General features: G+C 41.3%; 1 protein-coding gene across 1 annotated transcript; it reads right to left on the minus strand.

Annotated features, from left to right (window-relative positions):
- Positions 1–10785: 10785 nt before the first annotated feature.
- On the minus strand, positions 10786–17456 carry AKAIN1 (A-kinase anchor inhibitor 1). Its single transcript, XM_053396469.1, has 2 exons — positions 16825–17456; positions 10786–12334 (listed from the first exon to the last, which is right to left on the minus strand). Exons 1-2 carry the CDS (start codon positions 16838–16840, stop codon positions 12144–12146), a joined length of 207 nt encoding a protein of 68 aa, XP_053252444.1. The 5' UTR covers positions 16841–17456; the 3' UTR covers positions 10786–12143.
- Between the last annotated feature and the right edge of the window lie 1105 nt (positions 17457–18561).

Here is an 18561-nt window from a genome sequence, read left to right on the forward strand (position 1 = left end):
TCTGGTAATGAGGAATGCAGTTTTACTTACATGCTGGTACATGTATGGTATTCTGCAAAATCTGACTTACAAAAGAAAAAATAACAATCCATGTGTTGCTTAAATTCCCAGTGCATGCAGTTACCAAGAAACTGTGAAGCACATAGGTTGACACAGATCAACTAAATATAACCAATGGTGTTTTATTTTACTACCCTTGTCCTTTTTTATGGGTTTTGCTATCTCTAAGATAAGTACAGGGCTCAACTTTGGTCTTTCAAATTACTATGTCATAGTTGTGAGCCCCCTTGGCTAGGTGCCCAGTGCGGGGAAACTGGTCATACTGCCCAAAATCCACCTCTGATGAGTGATTAAGACAGGCTCATACAGAAGACCTGTCCTAGTTATTCTAAGAACAAAACTTGTGGGGGCATTTTGTCTTTCTAGCACTCAAAACGGCAATATTGCATCACTGGGAAAATGTGATTTCCATTCCAGCTAGCATATCCATTATGACAGCTATGTGGCTCCTTCCTCAACCTGATATTTTCCAGATATGTTAGACCATTGACATGCTTGCTAGACCTCATGGAATCCAAAACCAGCTTAGGGAAGGCTTCCTGTGATAACCGACTTGCCTCCTTGCCACTCAACATCTTATGACCTTTTCTTTAAAAGCTGAGTATTTCCTTTTATGTATGGAATATTCCATTACTGAGGCTGGATAGGGACTAATAAGAGTACTATACTATGGAAACATTGACTTATTTTTACGCAGCTGGAAGATAATCTTCATCACATTCCAGATTGACTTCTTGATTTGTAGATCATACAGCAATCACCCCGAGCCATTATTTTGTTTCTGCTTCACCACAGTCATATACATTAAGTTATAAATAGAAGCCTACTACACAAATCATTAAAGATAAACAGATAGCCTTTGCACCTGGTTGCATACCTTGGTAGAAGGCAGAGCTGGCCCTATCATTAGGCACCAGGAGGCAATGGCCTCAGGAGGCTGATGCTGGGGGACAGTGGCAGTAGCCTCCTGGCTGTTCCTCCAGAGCTGTACCCTTCAGTTTGCCACATGAATTGTCCTGCACCCTCATAACTAGATACAGCCATGTAGATGGAACAATGGGAAGCTGTCTTGTCTCTTGTCTCAGAGAGTGAAACAACTTAAGCCTGCCTTGGTAAAAGAGGTAATTAACAGATAGAAATTTAGAGACAAGTTGACTGCAGATACAGTCTGGATAGCACTTGACAGAGCTAGTGGGCTGCTTGGAAGAAAGTGGGCATAGAAGTAGCACTAAAGTGGCTCCACTTTTAAGTATGGAGGTCTGGCCGGAAGAAATATGGACCCTATCGGGACAGAGCTTCTCCGAGATCTGGTGTTTAATATTAAGGACTACCAAAAAAACCGGCAGAGAGGAATTGAGAGAGAATTAAGAGCCTCGGACGTGAGGTCTCCAGGCTGATAGTAGACTAAGACTGATGGACATTTGTTGGGGATTGAAACTGGGAAAGGGGTGGGGTGGGGTTTGGGAATCCAAAGGGTGCATAATTATAATCTGTTTTTTCTATTTTGTTTTGTTATTAGTATGAAAATTGGGGAATTCGTGGAAGGGAATTTGGGTCGACTTTAGAAAAAAGTTTTAAGAATGAGCACTGATGTTTAAATACTGATGTTTATAAGTTAAAATTGGTTTTTTTAAAAAATGAATTAAATATAAAAAGGTCAAAAATTGGGGACAAGAACTTGTTGAATTAACAATTTGAATTGGAATATAAGAAGGGGAGGTGTGGGGAAGTCAGGGAAATATGTTATTGAAAATAAGGATTGTAAACCTTATGTGTTTTTAACTTTTTTGTTTTTTCCTTTTGGATTTTTTAATGTATAAAGGTGGAAAAACTCAATAAATATCTTTTTTTAAAAAAATAGAAGTAGCACTAAAGTGGCCCTTATTATGTTCTTTAAAAGTTTTTGCAATTTCTTGCCAAATAAGTTGTTCACCCATGTTAAAAACACTTAGCATCAAGGAAGCTTTCATTAGGGCACATATATCTCTGAATACCACTTGTGGATATGTATTGTGAATGGATCTCAAAGGAAAACTGAAGTGAAGGGAGAGCAACCCTTCTTCTCAGAATGGATGCCCATTGAAAGGGAAAGAATGTATCTAGGCATGACCTTAGATGCCCAGCAATTCACTGCTACAGGTTGCTTTGCAAAGGAGCGTGTTCATTATGTTGCAAAAGGTATGAGAGAACCAGTATTCCACCACACAAATTAACAGATTGGCTCTAATCAAGCTTACTAAAATTATTATTAAGATTTAATAACTTTTAAATATGTCCTATTTCACTTACTGTTTATTGTGGCCTATTTGTTATATCCCAGACAGTGAGGCAGGTTTTCTTGAACTGGTTTAACTAAGCTTGTCTTTAGATTTTTAAAGGGGCCTTGCTCCTATAATCTGCTTTAACACCTCCTGTTTTCTGTTATGAAAACTTTCACAAACTGCTGCCTTCTGTGCTCTTCTCCCTACCTCTCCTGTTTGTTTTTGTTTAACGGCCAGTCTTTGAAGGGACTTTAGAAAAATGCTCATTACTTAACTATGATTTTTTTTTAAAAAAAATGTATATAAATACAACTGCTTGAAGACTCTGTGGTATGTTTTGGATATCTTCTTTGACTTAGCATATGTTAGAAGAAGAAAAAGCTATTTTCAAAAAGGCACTGCTCCGCTAGGAAAGTGTTTGTCTGCAAAGAGTGAAGAACGTTGCCCAAGTAAGAATCTTTGCAACCTTTCAAACTAAGGAGGTAACAATAAGCCTTCATGCCTTTGTGCAAATAAACTGTTCCGATAAGGTCAGACGAAATAGTAAATGCCACTGATTTTCGAGAGCTTTCAGAAATGTATCCTGTGCCACATGATCTTAAGTTGCCATTGCTGGTTGCCTAATTGTGGTACTTACTGTGATCCCCACTGCATACAGTGCCCCAGGTTGGAAGCGCTGATTGTAATCGGGAGAGATGTTCAGTACTCCTTGTCCTTAACTTGACTCCCATGCCTCCATCTACCCTTATTTCATTGTATGCTGGCATGTCATCTTGAAACTCGATGCTTCCTGACTGCTGTACCAGTAGCACGTTCAGCTGGTGTTGTCAGGGTTACCATCCCAGTGCCAGCATGTCCCATAGCAAACCACCCTTGCTCTCCCAGTGAGAGATTTTGCAGCCACTTGTAAGTAGGAGGTTGCTTGATGACGAGAATCAATGGATTGTTTGTGCTTCTGATGCAGCGGTGGCGGCCAACCTTTGTCTCTGGGCCACCCAACCCCCTGGAGCTCCATGTCAATGGTTGGTGTGGCCACTTGCACCCTCTGGCATGCATGGAGAGGGAGGAAGCAAGGGAGAGAGATGCAAAAATACAGCACCACCATCCCCAGATAATCTGTACAAATTAGCTGTAGAGGCAGTTATTCCCCCCCCCCCTCACTGAGCAAATGATCCATCCAATTAGTGGGGAGGGAAGGATTTGCATCCCCATCAGGGCACTTAGGTTATTTCCACCATGCCTACTTTAATTTTCCCCTTTTGCTGCCTCTGCCAACATAGATAGGGTCTGGAAGGCTCAGAATTCTTTTCTTCAGATCCTAGAAATCTTTCACCTTGCTTGGTAGTTTCTGTCCAATATGTATTGCACTTTGGCAGCAGCTCTGGTTCTATAAAATGTTAGCTTCTTGTAACTCCAGTAAAACTAAACTATTTAAAAAATTATAAAAAATAGAGCAATCCTCCTGTTCAGTTGTCCATTGAGATTCCTACAGAAGATACAGTTGAAAAGATCTATCTGGATTCTTAATTAGAAGAAATTATTGTTCCAACCAAAGTGGAGACAGTGGGGTTTTTATCATCACTTTCATTTTATGTAAGAGCTACATTAGAATGAACTTCTTGGTGATTGATGAAAACCTATGTATTATTATTATTATTATTATTATTATTATTATTATTATTATTATTAGACTATTGTTTTGTTTCTGTTGAGGGCTCATTGGGAGATTGACAGAAAGAAGCCCTCTTAGTTAAAATGGATTATAGACAGATATATGGTACAGGAGAGACTGTGGCTAGGAGGGGGTTTTTTTGGGGGGGCACTTTTTTCTAAAGTGTCATTTCATTTGTAGGGCTGAGCCATGGCTGCCTTGATATTCCAGCCGTCAATATGTAGAAGTATAGGCATAGTCTTTGGTTTAGGAAAAAAACTAACAATCCAAAATATCTATGAATACAATATAAATATAAATGAATAAAGCTTAGTTAGGGCTTGCTGGGTACATGCTACTGATGAATGGAGTGACTTGTAAGATTAATAAAATGTCCCCAACAAGGCACTTGAAATAATATCCTCCTTCATGTCTTGCACAGGGAGAGAATCCGAGAAGCCATCCAGCTATGCATGCAAAGCAGACCACAGAAAATAATTATTAATATAATATGGGGCCAGACTGTAAAACCTGCCAGAAATCAGATTTTGTTAAAAGGTTACCAGATGCAGACATCACGGAAATGGCTCTTTGCAAACATCAATTGATTTTACTCCTGCCCTTTTACCAAGGCATAACCTTAGCAAAACTTTTAAATTGAAGGCAATTCGCTAGTTTCATGGGGCAAATTAAATCAATTCTCAATAAAGCAGGTTGCCTATAGAAAGAGCAGGCAGCTTAATAAACTTAGGGCTTCAATTTGTCAGTTTCTGTGTTCCATGTAATTTAATACCAAAAAAAAGGCCCTGCTAACTTCATCAAGTAGATCACGGCATATTGAGATAAATCGCCCACATGAGAAGAGGGAAAGAACCCTAAACCTCCAACTAAAAGCATGTCTTGCTGATAGTGTCAGCAATTATTCTAAATTTGGTATTAGTCATTCTCTCCATACACATCTCTCTATGAAGACACAATAACATGCAGTTATTACCAGTTAGAGCCAAATCCAGATAAGACGAATGTAATAATAACTGTTAGACTTGGTGAGATAGGAAAGGAGGGATAAGGATGGCTATGGCACAAGGACCTCCATTGGTGGCGGTCTTCAGCCTGGGACTCTCCTATCACCTCATTTCCCCCAACCCAAGCATGTGCATTAGATAGGTGTCCAGGATTCTGACATTGGTATAGCACAGCTCTAAGCAAAAAAACTTAATGTGGAATGAAGGCTTATGCTGTTCTGTTTTACAAACATAAGCCATCTTGGATGCCCTTATAGCCCAAAGTTGGGTTGTAATACTTTTTCAAAACAAGCCAACATTGTGTCCAAACTCAATATTTAGTGGATATCAAATATCTATTTATTGTTGCCCGGTCTCGCTATTTTTTTTTAGCTCTTTATAAAAAAAAAGGAAGTACTGGTGCAATGTTGTTATGAGATTTCTGCAAATGTGACACTGATGATGATAAAAGTTCAGTGCAAATAACAATATGGGATCTTTCTTTCTATAGCTGTGTGCCAACCCAACCCATAAGATCTTTTCCTTCCATCTATCCTTTGCTATGCAATGGACTGTCTACACCTAGATGTCTGTGTGGAGTATGTATTTTGGTTCCCAGGCAGAAAGCAGAGTCGGAGCATTTCTGTTTCTTCCAGTAGGAACTTCGGTAAGGCTTCATCAAAATGAACCACACCAAGCCTCTGCTAACTTCTTCATCAGCATTGCAACAAGAGCCTCCTCAATTACTGTTGATAGTAAATTCTCTTGGAACTTCCTTGAAGAAAGAGGAAGGGGTCTCCATAGCTTGTAGCTTTGTTTACCAATCTTCTATACTGGGGATGAGAAACTTGTGGTCCTCCAAATGTTCTTGGACCACAATTCCCATCAGCCCCCAGCCACCATGGACAATTCTCAGAGATGATGGGAGTTGTAGTTCAACAATTTCCGAAGGCCCTCTCTAGGTTCCCCAACCCTACTCTAAACCTTCATATACTGTATCTGTGTGTTGGGTATGCCTAGTGCGACAGATAAATGAAAGGGCTCATTCAATAATTAATTTCCAGTCTAATCTCTCATACAAAATCTATACATTTATGTTACTAAAACATGGCTCTGATACATGCATCCAAATATTATGATATAATTGAAATGTATTGGATTCAAATGTGTCTTCATTTAACCGAGATGATCATTAAACAGCTAATCAAATCTCCTCAGCAAACACCTATACTAACTTGATTGATGAGTTAAAACAGATATATAATGGGGTAATAAAACCTGAGTGAGGTGACAGCCCTATTAAAAGTCCACTTAATGAAATGTTACAATAGATTTTGCAGGAAAGGTAGATGTGAGACACTGTTGTAGCCACTTGCTATTCTGCAGTGACATCAGATTTGCTTCTAATAAAATTAGAATGTAAACCTGTCTGACATCTAAAAGTGCCTGGAGCTTGTTGATTTGATGAGACAGGGGGCTGTTTAATGGCTGGATGATCAGAACATTTTTGTAAAAGGACAGGTAAAATTTGCCAGGAGAAAGTTCACTTGTTATAAACTGGGTTTTTTTTTTGAGTGGCAAATGGCAGCTGTGCATGACAAAATATTCTATCAAGTTGTATAAAAGAAAAGCCACACTGTGGCGATCATACAGGGTCCCCGGACGTTTGATGATCTATTGATCCCTGTGCCACCACTGTGATTGCTTTCTTCACTGCCACCAACCCGTTTCTCTCGGGTACACACGGAGTCCAGACAGTTGTTAACATTAACAAATAATCAAGTTTATTTATAGGCATGAACAAGCTTATGGTTTCAGTTAATTTTTCTTGTCAGTTTCTTAATCTTAATTCCTTTACTGACCTATACATTCTTAACCACTTTAAAACTGATTATCCCAACTATCTATCTGACTCCACCTAACAATTCCTCTCACTCTCTCACAGCACAACTCGACCAACCCACAGACTATTCTCCCTCTTCCTTCTCCAACTCCCAACTCTCAACTGACTTCCACACAACACCAACTCTCACTCTAACTCCTCCTATCTGTTTCTCTCTGGCCAATCACATCACACTCATTTAACCCTTTCCTTATGACCCACTTAGGAGGCAAACACCACCCCCCCACAAGTTCACCTGAAGGTGAGCAAGTGAAATAGGCAGGGGAGGATGTATTTGGGACCAGGAGGTGCTATCCTGCAAACAAGAATGGAAAGCACCTTTAATTTAACAAGAATCTGGCTGATGTAGTTTCAGCGACACAAAATTCATATTCCCAATAATTTTGGGAGCGAAAGCTGTAGTTTAGGAGATCAAAATACTCCCTGAAAACCATCTGATTTGTTCCTTTTTACTATTTGCTGTCATTATTTCACCTCATTCCAGCTGCTTAGTACTTAGGAATGCAGCAGTCCCAGAAAGCTTGAAGTGAGTTCCCGTTCACTTTCTGTAGGCGTTTGCTGTTCTGCTGTGTTCCTACCAAGCGGTGTAGCCGATCCCAGAGAATTTGATCCAAGGACCTATAATCTGCTAGGTGCTTACATCAAGCTCCACTTTTCTGATTGGATTGGCTGCCTACGAAGTTTCCCCACGGGGAAACTGAGTAGCATGATGATAATAGTTGATTGGCAGCTCAATGGCAGTGAAAGCAAGCCTCCTTGCCAAAACACAAATGGTAGTGCACTTTTAGGCATCTGTTTGTGCTCTGACAGTCACATCTCCACCTGCCTCTTACCTGATATCACATTACCTCAGTTGTGGGCAGGTGGGCAGGGTTTTCACAAAACTGGGACCTGTGCCAAGCCTAATTAGATTCATGGGATGGAATTTTTACTGTTTAGTATTAGATTGTAATGGATTATTGACTATTGCTTTATTTGATAGAAGTTGTTTGTTTTAAAGTTATTGTGACTTTTATATTGGATCAGATTGTTACTATTAATGTCTGATGTTTTATTATGTTTTTATATGTGTTGAAAGCTGTCCAGAGTGGCTGGGGCAGAGTATTGTTGATGTTGTTAGTTTGTTGTTCCCCACCTCACTGCTAATTAGATATTGTGATACCAGACATAAGCTGAGTAATGGTGGGATTACTTGGAAAGTGCATTTTTCTGTGTGGGGAAAATGTAAGAAGTGAACTGGGTTTAGAAAACATTCTGTAGGATTAACTCCCTCTGAACAGCCATACAGGAAACTGTCAGTGAACAGGAATTATAGTGCAGCACCTCTGAGAGTCAGGGGACATTCACCAATTGCAGCACAGGACAGAGATCCCTGCGTGGAATAAGACGCTTCTAGTCACACAGAAACTTGAGAACCTTCTAGGTACAATGTTCTGAAGAACATTTAAATAATTAAGGATATGGTGATCGAGCAGCTATTTTTGCAGGCACCATTTTTTCTTTCTTTTGCTCTTTGTGGAATATATGGGAGATTGTGACGCCTTGCCCTTTCCTCAGACGTCTGTAAAACATCTGATTGATGACTCATTTGCAAAACCATGCTGTGGAGCCATTTTCCATTTCTATTATGAGCACTTTAGCGTGTAATCACTTGCTCCTAAAATATGACAGAATTAAGTAGTTGGGTTGAACCCATTATTTAGTCTCCCTCAGATCTTAGTCATGGTGGCAGGAGACACGCTGGCCATTTTCGTTTCACGCGGCATTGACTTAATGGAGTGCAACAGACATTTAGACTTGAAACTGATACTGCTGCTCATGTACAAGCTGTGTATATGATGCTACAGAAGGTCAGAGCTACATTTGAACTTCCAAATCCCAGATGAATCGATGAGATCTCTGAATACACATGATCAGGAATAGGATGGACCTCATACACACACTATACCCTGAAAGCACATTCAAAGCACATTTTCTTGTGCTTTCCACTGTACTCCCTCTTTTCTTCCTCCTCCTTTTTCCTATAAATACAAACAAAAATGTGCAGTTGAAGGCCAAGGCCACATCTAACCAGACCCTTTCCAGGCCTTTTAACTATCTGAGTCATCTCTACTGCTTTTATCTTCCATTGCAGCTTTATCATGCATTTGGCTTTGTAGTTTGTTTTATAAAGTAGTCCTGAAAATGTTTTTCTTGAAGGCAGGACAGGCATCCTTAATCAAATAAAACTTACAGCTGTTAATGTTGTTTCTGAAGCAACTAAGCTTGGGCTTACATCGACAGCTAGGACAGTTGTTAAAGTTGAAAACAGATGCACCTCATTTGGCTCCAATACTCATATGTATGAACTGTGTTGTTCTGAAGTAATTTCTGACTGCCTTATATATGTTATTTATCTTATATTTGTAGATAGCCTTAAAAGAATCTGAGATTATTGCAATAATATTCTAACCTATCATATCAAAAATATTCTAACCTATCATATCATAAAAGCAGAGACATCGCCTTGTCAACAAAGGTCCATATAGTTAAAGCTATGGTTTTCCCAGTAGTGATGTATGGAAGTGAGAGCTGGACCATAAAGAACGCTGATTGCCGAAGAATTGATGCTTTTGAATTATGGTGCTGGAGGAGATTCTTGAGAGTCCCATGGACTGCAAGAAGATCAAACCTCTCCATTCTTAAGGAAATCAGCCCTGAGTGCTCACTGGAAGGACAGATCCTGAAGCTGAGACTCCAATACTTTGGCTACCTCATGAGATGAGAAGACTCCCTGGAAAAGACCCTGATGTTGGGAAAGATGGAGGGCACAAGGAGAAGGGGACGACAGAGGACGAGATGGTTGGATAGTGTTCCTGAAGCTACCAGCATGAGTTTGACCAAACTACTGGAGGCAGTGGAAGACAGGAGTGCCTGGCGTGCTCTGGTCCATGGGGTCATGAAGAGTCGAACACAACTAAATGACTAAACAACAACATCATATCAATTCCCCATGAGAACTTCTTTACTGGATTTAGTGAATACATCTAGTTTCTCCTAATATTACAATCCTATGCAGAAGTTTCATTGAGTCCAATAGGACTTGCTCCCAGGTAAGTGCATATAGGATCACAGCCTCAGTCTTAGCTGCAATCCTGCATGTATGCCACATTGACATCACTATGAATTACTTCTGAGTAGACATGCATAGGATTACTTTGTTAGCCTTCCACTGATGTGAAACCAACCACTGCTTAGACACCCCAATATTTCCAGTACCAAAAATTGGAATGCAACAGCAAATGAGATATTTTGTGAGAGGTTAGTTTCTTCTCAAATGCTATTCTCTAATACCATGAAACAAGCACTTTATTACCATATGGCATGTGCACTGTGCTATAGAGTTATATCAGTTCTCCACAAGTCTCCAGAATGACTCACCCTGCAGTCCTGATAAGAGCTTGTTCTGGGCTGACACAGCAGAAAGGCAGAGCCGTCTGACACATGAGCTCGGTGCAAGGTAAATCCAGATACATGATGGCTTCAGAAATATTACATCAATTAAAATTCTTCCCACTTCATTGCTGTTTTCCCAGGTGGGGAACCTGCAGATCAGGTTCTTAATACAGCTATGTAGCTCTTAGAAGAAAACATTATCCCTGATGTGGTGCCTTTGTTTCATTACTAGGATAACATCAAAAGTAATGTGTTCTTCTATACGTAGGAGCTATAAGTGTGTGTTCTACACCTGGAAGAGCAAGGCAGAGGAATGCAGATGTTTAATCCAAGTGAATACTTGTGAAATTTAGGCGGCAATCCTCAATCCACTTACCTAGGAATCTGGGAATAAGCTCTTCTGAATTTTGTGGGACTTACTTCTGAGTAGACATGTAGGGCTGCACTGTTAGGCATAAAAAGCACATGGTGAACCATTTTATCTTGCATTTATTAGCTTCCTAGTGATTAAAAAACAAACAAAGCCTTAAAAAATAAACTGCATTTTTAAATACATTTTGATAATTCCAGTTTTTCTTAATATATATTTATTCAGAAACATTAAATCAGACCCAGGTGATACATTAGACTGTGTTTTAATATATGATTGCCTTTAAACAAGAAGTATGCATAAGGACAAGTATACCAGTCTGGAAGGCTCCTGTGGACTAAAAGAATATATAAAGCCCAGTATGAAGGAAATGAAGTTCTTTGTCTTTCCCTATATGCAAGGAACACAATGTAAAGCCCATTCATTGAATTGGCTATCTATTTCCTTGTAAGATGGGATTCTCCACAGAACCCAAGGAGGCTCTTCTGCCCATGGCACCGGACACACGATATATATGAAGTTCTATGGGCACTTGGGGGTTGCTTGCAGACAGCCTTCTGCTCTTCCAAAGAAATATGCTGAAGGTTTGTAAATAAATAAATAAAAATAAACAAAAGCAACAAAGGAGCAAAACCCAGAAAAAGTTGGTTGTGTTTAATTCCAATGGAAATAAACTGAACGTACTTATAAAGAGTTTGAAGTGCATGGATTTTAAGGGGCTAACATTGCAATCCTATACACGTTTTCTTTCCCACTGAGGTCAAAGGGAATAATTCCCAAGTAAGTGTGTGTGGGATAATACACATTTTCTTTGGGTTGTGCCCAATGTCCCATTCATTTCCCATCTTTGAATACTGATTCAGTTTTGAATTAAAAATAAAGTTTTTAAAAGCACAAGAACCTAAATCAGCAGCTTCAAGCTTGTTTAACTCTGGGTTGGATTAAGGAGAGAGTATGTTTCTGAAAGACTCATTCATAGATTTCATTTGGTCATTTAGCACGTCACAGTATTCACTCGAAACGTGGTGTAGGTTTGTGCTTCGAGGAGTTTTAAAGCACATCTTTGAACAGGTGTGTCAATAGAAAGGCTTCCTGGGACCCCTGAACTTCAAGGGACATCTACTAACCATCTGGAGATGATGACACACACAACAGTACAGGAAGTCCTTCAGGGAGTGTCCTTTGGGAAGGACTTGCACTTAAGACTACTTCAATGGCCACAGCATTATTTTGTTACGTGTGTTCAAGGCACTGCATAAATATCAAGTGGCACGACCTAATGCACTTAAAACCCTATTTCTCAGCTGAGGACTATTGCAACGGTATACATCTATCGCTATGTGCTGATTATACTTGGATTTGCTTTTTCTGACGTAGTGCGGTACTGGCGACACAGCTGATGCTGAGAAGGTGGAAGTGCTGCAGACTGGAAGATTCCCTGAGAAGAAACCAGGGCCTTTTACTTCTTCTCATGCTTCTTGGTTAGTTGCCCTCTCTCCAGCTGCAGGCTCCCACTGCCATGCCTCGCCTTCTCCTTTTGCTGGCTCTCCTGGGAGAGCTGCTGGACAGCCTGCTGAATGACTGTGTGGACAATCTGCTTGCTCACGTTCTGCAGCTTTGCCTCTTCTTGTTCATTTCCACATTTATCTCCTGACCAGGAAAGAAGAGAATATGAGTTTAATTCATATTATGTGTTACTTTTACTGTTGTTAGCCTCTCTGAGCCCGGCTTTGGCTGGGGAGTGCGGGATATAAATAAAATCTTATTATTATTATTATTAATAATAATATATGCATAGATATATACAACCTAAAACTGAGCCACCCTATATTTCAAAACAAGATTCCTTTCTCCAAGAGAGTGGTCTGTTATATAGCCATGCCTGTGACACATCTGCCCCCTTGCTAAAGCAAGTCCAGAGTTGTTTGGCTGTGCATCGCAATCTGTACTCATGAACAAGCTCCCATAGCACAAACCCTTTGCAATTATTTTAATTAGTGGTGGCTGCTGTCCACTGAGACTCATATGGTGGAAGCCTGGGAGGACAACAGTAGGTGGAGCCAGAGCCAACAGCAGGTCCTCCTTGCTAGTTCTACAAGGACAACACTGAGACTATGGAGGAGGAAGCTGACAGCTAGGGCCAACCAATGGACTGGTTGTTATAAGTCAGACAGCAAATAGGTATAGGCTGCCTGAGGGTGGGCCAAGGTTGGCGAGGCAGTGCTCCATTTGTTGTAATAGACCAGCCTACATTGATTTTAATTGGAAATTAAATTTTCTTAAATTTCCTAGATTGTACCCATATTTCTTGAGATTTCTCATCCTGGCAAGTGGCAGTGTCTGCTTTCTAACTTCACAGATAATATAACAAATAAAGAAGGCTATTTAAAAATGACACTCATCATATGAAAGGGAACAAACATTTGGGAATTACTAAATATCCTTCCTGCAAGAGCAAGCTGAAAGAGAATCATTACATTAAGCAAATATTGGCCTGTGAGTGTGGAGAGCCTGTTCCTTCTGACACAATACTCACAAATGGCACATTTATTATCAACTTATCAGCCACTGGAAATAGTGTTGTTGTCTTTATTGTAATTATAATCTCTGGCTGCTGTTCTCCAGCCTCATGTGTTTGCCTCAAAAACAGGCTGTGAATAATGATGTGGACCATCTGTGCTCTTAGATAAAGGGTAATTAGAAGAGGTGTAGTGACTCTGGAGGGTGCTGCTGGCAGCAAAGGATAGTTGGGTTAAATAAAGTTGTCCCAGGTAAAAATGTCTACCAATGTGTCTTGGAAATAATCAGCACACTGGGCAATTAAAAAAACAAACACATTTTAACTTGTCAGAAACTGATCTCTTTTTGTTGGTGTTTCACTTTAGTCCCAATACATTATTTGGAAGTAAGTCCCATTCATTTAAATAGAATTCCCTTATGGATCTCATTCTTTGAATTCTTGTAGCACATGCAGCAATTGTGGCCTGGGCTGCAGTCTTTTTAAAAAATAATAAATGTCTGAGGAAAATCCAAAAAGTTGAAAAAATAACTTGTGGTTGTGGCACTGGTTTTTGTTTGCACAACGTGTCATTTTATACATAGATGACTGGGGCTGAGGGATCAAATATATCTATATCTATACTAATAATAAATTATTTCACTAAATGATTTCTCATGCAAAACACTGTGTAAGCTTGTACCTTTGTAGGGCATGAGTGCTAATTACTTACCTGAAATTGGTTATTATATAACATATATCACAGTGGTTTTCAAGAAATCAATGTGACTTACACCAAGACTAACTTGCCCCATTGATTTCAGTTCGAACTTAAGTTCATTTTACTTAATCTGGATATTGCCGCACAGCTCCGAAAGAGAATAGATATTACCTGGTTGAAGCTTATAGGCCTAAATCTGCTCTACATGTTAATGAATTTTAACCCTGTGGAATGCCCTTCCAGCAGATGTCAAAGAGATAAACAACTACCTGACATTCAGAAGACATTTTAAGGCAGCCCTGTTCAGGGAAGTTTTTAACGTGTGATATTTTACTGTATTTTTGGTTTTTATGGAAGCCGCCCAGAGTGGCTGGGGAGGCCCAGCCAGATGGGCGGGGTATAAATAATAAATTATTATTATTATTATTATTTATTTTCAATGTTTTACTATTTTGTTATAAAGTTTATTTGTTTGTCGTACATTACCCAAAGCTCCTTTTAAGGAAGGGCAATTTATAAAAATCTTAAGTACCCAAGTAAACAAATCAGAATTTATTTCAATGAATAGTGATTCTCCTGCCAAAGAAATCTTCACCCAGAGAGCAAGAATAAATCTTCAATCCTAAACACACTTACTTGAGAGTAAGTCCCATTGAATTCATTCACATTCACACCTGAGTAACCACGTTGTTGAAAACATAGGAGTTTCTTGGTTAAAACAGACCTTTTAATAATCCTGTTTGCAATTATCTTATTGTTCCTTAAACTACATTCTTCAAAATCAATTTCGCACCCTGACTTAACTCCAGAATTAATGACTTGAGGACTGTGGACAGAGGGAAGAGAACATAGGAATTCAGACTGGACCATAACAGCACAATTTTATGCGTATCTACTCAGAAGTAAGTCTCGTTGTGTTTAATGAGACTTACACCTAGAAGAGTGTGTATAGGATTTCAAGCTGTGAGCTGTAGTGGTTAGAATACCAGGCTGGGAAAGAGCTGAGTCAAATCCCCATGCAGCCATGAAGCTCCTTGAGGACCTTGGGACCAGTAATTAAAAGACCCTGATGTTGGGAAAGATGGAGGGCACAAGGAGAAGGGGAAGACAGAGGACGAGATGGTTGGACAGTGTTCTCAAAGCTACCAGCATGAGTTTGACCAAACTGCGGGAGGCAGTGGAAGACAGGAGTGCCTGGCGTGCTCTGGTCCATGGGGTCATGAAGAGTTGGACATGACTAAACGAGTAAACGACTAAACAACAACAACATTTCTGTGAAGAGAAAATGGGGGGTTCCCTAACAGTGCAATCCTAATTATGTCTACTCAAAAGTAAGTCCGCAGTGTTCAGCTGAGATTTCTCCCAAGTAAATGGAGTTAGGACTGCAGCCCAAGAATGCTACTTTGAGCTGCTTGGAAGGAATCATAGTATCATAGAGTTGGAAGGGAACCCGATGGTCATCTAGTCCAACCCCTCCAATGCGGGAATATCAGCTAAAGCATCATGACAGATGGCCATCCAACCTCTGCTTGAAAATCTCCAAGGAAGGAGAGTCCACCACCTTTCGTGGGAGTCTGTTGCACTGCTAAACAGCTCTTATTGTCAGATAGTTTTTCCGAATGTTTATTCAGAATCTCCTTTCTTGCAACTTGAAGCCATTGAGTTGAGTCCTACCCTCCAGAGCAGGAAAAAACAAGCCTGCTTCCTCCTCCATGTGACAGCCCTTAAAATATTTGAACATGGCTATCATATCTCCTCTTTTCCAGGCTAAACATACCCAGCTCCTTCAAACGCTCCTCATGAGGCTTAGCTGCCAGACTCTTGATCATCTTGGTTGTCCTCTTCTGCACATGTTCCAGCTTGTCAACATTCATCTTAAATTGTGGCAGAATTGGGCACAGTATTCCAAGTGTGGTCTGACTAAGGCAGAATAGAGTGGTACTATTACTTCCCTTGATCTGGACACTATACTTCTGTTGATGCAGCCTAGGATAGAATTAGGGTTTTTTTGATGCTGTATCACACTGTTGACTCATGTTAAGCTTGTGGCCCACCAAGACCCCATGATCCTTTTCACATGTACTGCTAGTAAGCCAGGTGTCCCCCATCCTATATTTGTGCATCTGGTTCTTCCTGCCTAAGTGCAGAAGTGGGAGATAATGCAGTAAATAAATAAATGAGAATAAATAACAAGATCTGCTTGGGGATTATTATTTTTTAAGGTGAATTTAGAACCAGCTTTTGCTACAGATAATTTTTCTCCTCTCTCTAAACAACTAAACATACAACCAACCAAACAAACAAACATGATTTGGAGAAACTTTCAAACTAGGGAGAGAATTCCTTATGTCCAACCACCATGTGACCTTATGATTCAGAGAGAGGGAGAGAAAGACACCTATAAGGACAAACCGCTAGTAAACACTTCTTTACACACAGGCACAGCCCTGTTTTCCTGCTGAAGAACAGTCGTTCCATTTATCAGCCTCCCACTAACTCAGACCCCTCCCGTATGCTTCCCCGCAGTTTTCTTTGGCCCAGAGCTGTTGGGATGAAGAAGAAGAACTTTATTTCATCTGGTCCCAAACAAAACTGACTCCACAATAGCTCCGGATGGTCCTCTGCGGCGTTTCTGCCCGCATGCCTGTCGGGACAGCATATCAACAGTCCCGATCTGCATTTGGGTGGAGGTGCGCGCGTGTGTATGTGTGCAGGCACGCATGCAGGCATGTACGTACGTATGTTTGGGGAAGAGCTCCGCCCCTGCTTCTCAAGGAGAGCAGAAAAGGCCAACCGTGCAACGATCTAAGGGAGTGAATGAGTGTGTGTGTGTGTGTGTGTGTGTGTGTGTGAGAGAGAGAGAGAGAGAGAGAGAGAGAGAGAGAGAGAGAGAGAGAGAGAGATATGAAGTAAATACGTTACCTGGAGCAAACACCATGGTCTCTTCCTGCCAAGGGAACAGTATACGGAGAGGACGTGGGTAGAAGGGGGAAAAGGCGGGAGCCGGTCGAGCGAGAAGCACCAGAGCGTGCGCTGCGCAAGGACTCCCAGGAGAAGTAGCACCTTGGACAGCTCCCAGAGTAGGACAGCGGAGTCAACGGCGCGGTGCTTCCTCGGCGATTACCTCCACAATGCACCGCTCTGGAAAGGAGGAGGAAGAAGAGGAGGAGAGGGGAGGGGGAAAAGAGAGACCGGGACTCAGCTCATATCTCATTCCTTCGTCTGCTGTACGCACAGCAATGCTGGACTCTGCAGCAGCAGCAGGGGAGGGGGAAAGGGAAGCGCAGAGGCTCTCGGCAGGAGGATAAACTAATTGCTCCTAATTAACTCTTCTTGTCAACCTCAGCGCTGGATGCAGCAAGCCTGACATTTACGGGGTATTTTGCAAGGGTAAGCTTAAAAGCCCCTTGTTAAGCAGGCTCTGTGGAGTTTTCGGGACGTTGCAGCTTAGCATCTCATGCAGGTCCACCACCGCAAAAAATAGAATAAAATATCGTAATTAGCTGTAGATCTTTCCTGGGTCCGTCCACTGTAGGCAGCTTCAAGAGAACAGAAAACAGCCGCTTGACACTGGAGCTGGGGAGTGGGGTGGGGGGTGGGAATACGATGCAGAAAATATTTTCGCTGGTATCTTTTTATCCCAGGGTAGTCTTAGTATTGCCAGATGATCACGACTCAACAGAAGCAAGAGTGACTTCTGAAAACGTCTTATCACTTGAGCTGGTTATTGCATATGCCACTTTCGGCATACAGGAAAAACAAATATACTGTTATGGGCTTGGGGGTGCCAGACCCCTCTAAATTCCTGGATTCAATAAAAGCTAATCAAGCCAGGCTAGCCTCCTGGGTTCTGCCTGGGTGATGAGCCATTGAGAGCAAAGGAGAGGGGACTCTGTGCCAGATGACATATGGGTGGGGGGCATCCTCCAGCTCTTAGACAAAGCCTGAGTCTTGAGGGCAGAGTTTGCTGTGTTGTGATGTAGAGGAAAAAGCTGCAGGCTCCAAAGGGAGAACGAGCAAGCGAGTGCCATGGTTGATTTCTGCTTAACACACAGTGTTGCATGCCAACCCAATCTTCAAGCAGTGCAACATTCCAGGAGTTCTGGGTACTCACTCAAGATAAGGCACTTACACAGCGGAGACTGTGGTGTCTTTATGATATGCGGTTAATTTACACATATATACAACCTGAATCTATGATGAAAGGGTTCACAGGATTAACACCCCAAGAAGGTTCTGCTTCTCCCATAGTCATAGCCTTGGATTCAAGTAGAAATAAGCCAAGGCTCTTTCTGCTTTTCCAGCCTGAATGAAGCTGGTGTGGCACTGGTGGTCCACAGACCAGTTTGGCATCTTCTAGTTTTGGCGTCTAACTGTTCACCTTCATCATGATCTTTAACTTCATTCTCACCATTAAGGCCGACCCACCCATGAGGCAAGATGATGTGAGACTGGCTGAGGCAGCAGGATCTACAAGGACAGCAGAGCCTGCTGTCAATCTTTCTCTCCCCACCCCCAGGCTGTTCTTGGTGTAGATCTTCTCTCATCCTTTCTTCCCTGGGGGGGGGGCCTTTGGGGAGTGCACCTCAAGTGCCAAAATGGGCCATCCCTGCTCACCATTGTGCCTGACCTATTGGGCCCCTGAGTTCTCCTTCAACA

This window comes from Podarcis raffonei, chromosome 7, assembly GCF_027172205.1.
Source record: "Podarcis raffonei isolate rPodRaf1 chromosome 7, rPodRaf1.pri, whole genome shotgun sequence".
Classification (NCBI taxonomy): Eukaryota; Metazoa; Chordata; class Lepidosauria; order Squamata; family Lacertidae; genus Podarcis; species Podarcis raffonei.